The sequence below is a fragment of the Malania oleifera genome, chromosome 1 (assembly GCF_029873635.1).
Source record: "Malania oleifera isolate guangnan ecotype guangnan chromosome 1, ASM2987363v1, whole genome shotgun sequence".
Classification (NCBI taxonomy): Eukaryota; Viridiplantae; Streptophyta; class Magnoliopsida; order Santalales; family Ximeniaceae; genus Malania; species Malania oleifera.
The window spans coordinates 58,269,343-58,277,543 of NC_080417.1; the positions used below are offsets into that span (position 1 = coordinate 58,269,343).

An 8,201-nucleotide genomic window follows, 5' to 3' on the forward strand; every position below is an offset into this window, starting at 1 on the left:
AAGATGAAGCATGTGAAAAATTTATAAATCTATGCAAGAAAGTACAAAATGAAAAGGGATACACAATTACTAAAATTCGAAGTGATAAGGGTAGAGAATTTAAAAATCAAGGAATTGCCCATAATTTTTCAACTCCTAGAATACCACAACAGAATGACGTAGTTGAAAGAAAGAATAGATCTATACAAGAAATGACTAGAACCATGCTTAACGAACATAAATTACCTAAATACTTCTGGGCCGAAGCAGTGAATACCGCCTGCTATATGCTAAATAGAGTTCTAATTAAACCATCACTTAATAAGACTCCTTACGAATTATGGAATGGTCATAAATCAAACATATCATATTCTTATGTTTTTGGCTGTATTTGTGCTTAGAGACAATGAGCATTTAGGAAAATTCGATGTAAAATCTGATGAAGGTATCTTCCTAGGGTATGCTTTAGATAGTAAAGCTTATAGAATATATAATAAACAAACATTGATGGTCATAGAGTCTATTCATGTAGTGTTTGATGAGACAAATCCCTTCTCCAAAAGAATTGATGAAGAAGAACCTGCATTAAACAAGGAACTAAAAGAACTATCAATCGAGAATGATTCAGAAAAAAAAAATGAACTTAAAGAACCATCCATTGAAATTGATCAAACTACAAATGAGGCTAATGAACCACCTAGAGAATGGAAATACCTAAAGAATCATCTCATAGATCAAATAATAGGTGAACCATTACGTGAAGTATCCACTCGCTCCTCTCTTAGGAATATGATGAGTCATTGTGCATTTTTATCTCAAGAAGAACCTAAGAATGTGAGTGAAACTATAGATGATGAATCTTGGGTGCTATCCATGCGAGAAGAATTAAATCAATTTGAAAGAAACAAAGTGTGGACTTTAGTTCCCAAACCAGAGGATAAGTCAATCATATGGACCAAATGGATATATAAAAATAAGAAAGATGAACATGGAGTAGTTGTGAGAAATAAGGCTAGATTAGTAGCTCAGGGATATAATCACGAAGAAGGTATAGATTTTGAAGAAACATTTGCCCCTATAGCTAGGATGGAAGTCATACGAATGTTATTAGCGTATGCAGCTTTTAAGGATTTCAAGCTATATCAAATGGACGTCAAAAGCGCATTTTTAAATGGCTACATAAATGAAGAAGTGTATGTAGAACAACCCCCAGGCTTTGAAAATCATAAGAATCCAAATCACGTATATAAACTAACAAAAGTCTTGTACGGTTTAAAGCAAGCTCCTAGAGCTTGGTATGAAAGGCTAAGCGGTTTTCTATTAGAAAATGGATTTATAAGAGGAAAGATAGATACAACCCTCTTCATAAAGGCTAAGAATGATGATATTCTCCTAGTTCAAGTATATGTAGATGACATCATCTTTGGTGATATAGATAAAGAATTGTGTAATGAATTTGCCAATACCATGCAAAATGAATTTGAAAAAAGCATGATGGGTGAACTAAATTTCTTCCTAGGACTTCATATCAAACAAGCAAATCATGGAATATTCATAAATCAATCAAAGTATATTAGAGACCTACTCAAAAAATTTAACATGGAAGACGGAAAAATACTTTGTACACCTATGAGCACTTCATTGAAATTAGAGAAAGATGAACAAGGTATACCAGTAGATGTCAAGCTATATCGTGGAATGATAGGTAGCTTGTTATACCTGACTACTAGTAGACTAGACATAATATTCAGCGTATGTTTGTGCGCAAGATTTCAGTCTGCTCCAAAAGAGTCTCATTTGCTAGCTGTTAAACGGATACTTAGATATTTGATAGGAACCGTGGACATTGGGTTATGGTATCCTAAGCACACATCATTTGAAATTCTTAGATATTCAAATGCTGATTATGCGGGTAGCAAAGTGGATAGAAAAAGCACTAGTGGTACTTGTCACTTCTTAGGAAACTCCTTAGTCTCTTGGTTTTCCAAGAAACAAAATTCAGTTGCACTTTCCACAGCTGAGGCTGAATACATAGCGGCAGGTAGTTGTTGTGCTCAAACGCTTTATATGAAACAACAACTGAAGGATTTTAGACTAACTTATGAAACAATCCCTATAAGATGCGATAATACTTGTGCAATAAATATCTCAAAGAATCTCATATTACATTCACGTACTAAGCACATAGAAATACGACATCACTTTCTTCGTGACTATGTACAAAAAGGGGATGTAACACTAGAGTTTGTATGCACAGATGAACAATGGGCAGATATATTTACGAAACCACTTGCGGAGGATAGGTTTATCCAAATTAGGCGTGAATTAGGTCTCGTGCATAGTCAATAGATTGCTTAGAATCATCTCTTATGATATATTCACCTGGTATTGCATTGACCAACATTTTTACACCTTTTTGTTGATGTCAAAAGGGGGAGAAAGTTTGGAAGCAAAAATAATAAAATGGATTCAACAAGGTGTACCTTTCTTTTCGGGAGCCTTCCCATAAGAACTCCATGATTAAGTATGCTTGGCTTAGAGTAATCTTGGGATGGGTGACCTTCTGGAAAGTTTTCTCAAGAAGTGTGTAAGTGAGGACAAAACACACTAAAAAGGACACGTGTTGGTATGTGGGGCCAATCATTAGTCCGATAAGGCTTATCCCACCTGTTGTTTGGTCCAGGTGGAGGAGGAGAGACATAGTGCTCCCTGGCAGACTCAGGTTGGGGCATTACAGTATTATGACTTGTTCACGAACAACAAGTCGCACATGAGACGTAATATGTACGCTCGAGCATACTGCAGTACTTGCTCCTCCAATGAATTATTAGCAAGATTAGGTATTGTGTTGCCCATCCATGACATAAACAAGAATGAGCCAATTCGTTCGCTTCGACCGGCCGAGGGGGGCTGCATCCAAGTAATCTAACACACAACATAGCATAGTCCTGCTGTGTCGTTCCTGTAACAACATTGTCATTGATAGGTAATCCTATTATGATGGTGATATCCTGCAACGTTAATGTCGCCTCACCGTAGGAAAAATGAAATTTGTGCGTCTCAAGCCTCCAGCGCTCCAGCAATGCGCTAATTAAGTGGTGGTTGTGGCAAATGTACCGAAACTAGCACAGTGGATAGAACTCCCCTCATTGAATCAACAAAATGATTATGGGATTAACATCCCACTATGTTTCTGATGTACGCACACATTGACACCCTTTAAAGACGTCAATGATCCTTCTCCCATGTCTTGTAGGAGGGATGTAGGGTCCCCAATATCAAGATGAAAGAATCAATTGGACTAAACTCCATATCTAAATATTAAATATAATGGATATCTAAAATGAATGTCAAAACTAAAATATATAAATGTGGAGGGGAATGTGCAGGAGAAAGGTCTTAGATGAGTAGATGGGAAGGGTTGGAAACTAATTGCACTATATATAGGAGGTTGGGGAGAGGGGGAGCATGTAGGGGGGAAGCATGATACGTCCGTGCGCGCGCAGGGGAGGGGATGCACTTGGTGACAAGCTGCCAGGGAGTCACGGGTGAAGGATGCGTGGCTGGGGTTTGGCCACGTAAGAGCAAACTGACTTTTGAAAAGTCAATTTTGCTGCTTTTTTTATTTTTGCTCAGCCTTCATTGCTATCAACGTTTGTAATGGCACGTTGGCTTGGGTTTGGACACGTACGACGAACCGATTTTTGGAAAATCGATTTTGCCACCTTTTTTTTTACTTTGCGTGACCTATTGCGCGCATTAAATCAAGGTGAAAATCAACTTTCCAAAATCCAGTTTTCACACTTTTTAATTATTTTTTTTGTCCACATATTTCTCGTTTTTCGTGCTTACGTTGCCACTAAACCAAAAGTTGGTTTGGGTACAATTCTGTAATATTTGCTCCCACAGTAGATGTTTGTGTTTTTTTCTTCTTTTTTTTTTTAAATGCTTCCGTAAAAAACTCAGCGGAGAAATGCGTCCACGGCTTCTCTTCTTCTTTTTCTTTTTTTTCACTCACTTGGCTATGCAAACGTGGTGAAAGGGGTGTGCGGACGGGAAATTAAAAAATGGCAGCCAGCCCCTATCAGATTATCGGAGCTAGGTGAGTGACATGAATGCACGGCCGCCCAATAGGAATGCTCCGTCGGCCATTACCGGAGCCCATTTCATTCCTTCTGCAGAAACATTCGACGTCCAAATCCATCAGAGAGTGCAAACAAATCCACGCAAAGCTCATAGCGTTTTCACAGCCTACCTCAGAAACCTATCTGACGAACACTATCTTGAACTTCTACTCAAGGTGCGGCGATTTGTGCCATGCACGCCTATTGTTTGATCATACGCCACACATGAACGTCGTGACATGGACGTCCATGATTTCGGCGTACGCGCATCGCGGGCAATTCATGAATGCGCTCCAACTGTTTGAAGAAATGTTGGAGTCAGGTGAGAGACCAAACCAGTACACTCTATCTATCGCCATCCGTTCTTGTACGAGTCTAAGGCTTCTCGAACTTAGTCTACAAATTCATGGGCTGGTCATTCGTTACGGGCTCGAGAGAGATGAATTTGCTGGGAGCTCTCTTGTCGACATGTACTTCAAAGTTGGTGGTGATCTTGACAGCGCAAGACGTGTTTTCGGTGGGTTGTTTAGAAGGGACCCTGTTACGTGGAATGTAATGATTTCTGGGTTTTCTCAAGCCGGTCTTATTAGTGAAGTTCTTGGATTACTTCGGGAAATGCGGATGGTAGATGAGTTGAAACCAAATGATTTTACGATTACTAGTTTGCTCAAGTGTTGTTGTCTGCTAAGAGAAGTAGAACAAGTTCATGGGCTGGTATTAAAATTTGGAATTGAAGTTGATGTTGTGGTGGGCGGTGCTTTAGTAGATTTGTATGGTAAGTGTGGGAGTATGGATTCAGGTCAGAAAGTTCTTGATTCTATGGTGTGTAGAGATAGTTTTGTTTGGAGTTCGATCATTTCAGGCTATGCAAGAAATGGCAGTGAAGAGGAAGCTGTCCTTTTGTTTAGGGATATGTGTAGACACGGCTTGAAACCTGATCAACATTCACTGTCTAGTACTTTAAAAGCTTGCTGTGAGATTGGAGATATAGAAACTGGACTTCAAATTCATACTCAGATGATAAAAAATGGCTATCAGAGTGATTGTTTTGTAGCAAGCGGTCTTATAATCCTTTATTCAGACTTCAATGAAATTTGTGATGCAGAAAAGTTATTCAGCAGGATCATCAATAAAGATATTGTGACCTGGAATTCAATGATCCTGGGACACGCTCAAATGGAGGGATCTGCTCCCTCTTGCATTAGAATGTTCCGTGAACTTTCCCAAACCACACTGCTTGAACATGATGGAGCCACTTTAATTGCTGTTCTAAAATCTTGCCGGGGTATATCAGATCTAGTCACTGGTATTCAGATCCATGGCATGATAAGCAAATCAAGCTATAGTTGTGAAACTCAAGTTGCTAATGCAGTGATCCACATGTACTCCAAGTGTGGGGCTGTTGATGATGCTTATAAAGCTTTCAATGATTTGCTTTACAAAGATGAAATATCCTGGAGTTCAGTAATTGGAAATTATCAACAGAATGGGTTTGAATTAGAAGCCTTAAGACTTTGCAAAGAAATGTTGGCGGATGGGATACATTTAACCAATTTTAGCCTGCCGTCATGCATTGCAGCTTGCTCAGGACTTGCAGCTATAGATGCAGGTAAACAGTTCCATTCTTTTGTTATCAAGTTTGGTTTGAACAAAGACATCTATGTTGGGAGTTCCATTATAGATATGTACGCCAAGTGTGGGAACTTGGGTGAGTCAAAGAAAGCTTTTGATGAACAAGAAGAGCCCAATGAAGTAACCCTAAATGCCCTAATCTCTGGATTTGCACAGCATGGGAAAGCCCCAGAGGCAATTGAAGTATTCAAGGAGATGGAGAAGAAGAGTTTAGTTCCCAATGAAATCACCTTCTTAGCTGTTTTATCAGCTTGTAGCCATGTGGGATTATTAGAAGAAAGTTTATGGTTCTTCAATTTGATGCATCGGAAATATAATTTTAAACCTGGATCACAGCATTATTCCTGTTTGGTCGACGTATTTGGTCGTGCAGGGAGGCTTGAGGAGGCATACCAAATCATACAAAATGTTAAAAGTGTTTCAGCATGGAGAACACTACTGAGTGCTTGTAGGAACCATGGGAATGTGATAATTGCAGAAAAGTCTGCGAGGAAGGTAATGGAGCTTGATCCAAATGACCATGCATCATATGTTCTTCTTTCCAACTTGTACTCTGAAGAGGGAAAATGGAAAGAAGCTTTAGATTTAAGGCGGGCAATGCTACAGATTGGGGTGAAGAAAGACCCCGGAAGTAGTTGGTTGATATTCAGGGATAAAGTTCATGAGTTCTGTGTAGGAGATTCTGGTGGTCATAAGATGGAGTATATTTTTAAAGAAGTAAATGTGTTGAATCAGCATATAAATAATATTGGTTCCTGGCATACCTATGTGGATTGTTAACCACAGCTTATGATCTGTCAAGAAAAAGCGCAAACAACGGTTCTGTGCCAATAGGCATCTGAATCTTATGGTGCTTCCGTTCAGGATGGCAAGGGCTTTCCTTCTCTCTTTTTGGGGGTGTGCTCGCATGGCATACATCATCTCCTCAATAACCAGCGTACAAATTCTGAATTATGAACATAAAATGACAAAATAATTTGGGAAATGTGTCTAGCTTTCTAAATTTTTTAATATTTATATGAACCTAAAATTTAATAAAATGATGTTTTTTTCTCAAATTTTCTATGTCAGAAATTTTTTTTTAAAAAAATTGTGATACATTTATTCTTCTTTAAAAACCTATGTAATGATAAGAATAAAATTTTATTTGATGTTTAGTAATCTGTTCAAGTTTGTGATATCTGAACCTTGTATAAATATGAATACTAATATGGAAAAATTTTCTCTTCTTGGATGCCTTAGTAAGAGCATCTAATGCAAGAGAAATAAGAAACTAATTTAAGGCGTGTCATTGTCTTATATTCTTACACTATTGACACATGCAAGATAGGATCTAATATGAATCTAGCCTTTAAGTATGAAAATGCCTCTTTATGATGTGGATCCAAATAGTTGTTATTGTAACGTTCTAGATCCAGATAATTATTATTGCGACATTCTCAAGTTATGATGTAATGATCATTACAGTCAGTTACATATATATGAGTGAGAACGCAATGTAGAGATTTTACTTTAATGGGAATACCAAGCGCACAACCTACCATCCGATGTATACTCCAAGGAGCACTTGACAACTCAAAGTCCTTGAGGGATGTCTTGGGCTTACATATGGAATTGAGAGCCTGACGGATGACAAATTGGAAAAAAAAAAAAAAAAAGGGTCTTGCACCGCCCTTGACTTGGAGGTTAATACATATATATATATATCACTTTCTTTGGCTTCAACTAGCAAGTCGCAAGCGATAGACAATCATGCGCAAGGAAATCATTTTCCATGGAAATGGATTATGTTCCGATCTTGTAGACAGTGAGTTGAACACTCTTAGTATATGAGATAATCCTTGATAACAATCTCAATTGGGACAAGATGATATTGTCAAGACTTGACTACTAGACTAAATCCTAAGGCTAAACAAGAGTTAAATGTAGCCATGTAGTCGTGCTTGGGAAGTTAGATTTTTGGAAATGCATTTTCCCAACAGTTAAACTAGGGGAATACATAAAATCCTAAACCATGGCTCAATAAGAGGCTCCAAATCAAATATAATGAGATCGCCAAAGGGAGGTCCAGGTCCCAGGTGGAGAACCTTTTGTCTGATTGAACCTTAACGCCAACATAAAGTGTCCGTTTATATCAAAATTTTGTTTTAAAATAATAATAAAATAAAATTGAAGACTTATTTTTCATTAGATTTTTTTACATATCAAATACTATTAAAATAAATACTTACTCTAATATGATTAAAATTTTAAATTTTTAAAATTAGTGTAAAATTACATTTTATTCGCTAATTTGCTATATGCTTTACTTTTTCTCTCCCTCTCTTTTTTTTTTTTTTGATAGGTATAAAGTAAAAATTAAAATCTTTTTAAAAAAATATTAAAAATATTTTTCAAGCTTCTGGAAAAAGAAATCTAACAAATTAAAAATAATAGCTATCAGTATTGTTAGCCTTAATGGCTAAA

General features: G+C 37.4%; 1 protein-coding gene across 1 annotated transcript; it reads left to right on the forward strand.

The window, feature by feature from the left end:
* The first annotated feature begins 3,907 nt into the window (after positions 1-3,907).
* On the forward strand, positions 3,908-6,896 carry LOC131144529 (pentatricopeptide repeat-containing protein At2g33680-like). Its single transcript, XM_058093228.1, has one exon. It carries the CDS (start codon positions 4,095-4,097, stop codon positions 6,513-6,515), a length of 2,421 nt encoding a protein of 806 aa, XP_057949211.1. The 5' UTR covers positions 3,908-4,094; the 3' UTR covers positions 6,516-6,896.
* The last annotated feature ends 1,305 nt before the right edge of the window (positions 6,897-8,201 follow it).

Bases quoted from the DNA above. Each gene is read 5' to 3' on its own strand.
- LOC131144529 (XM_058093228.1), top strand. From the start codon at position 4,095: ATGCACGGCCGCCCAATAGGAATGCTCCGTCGGCCATTACCGGAGCCC.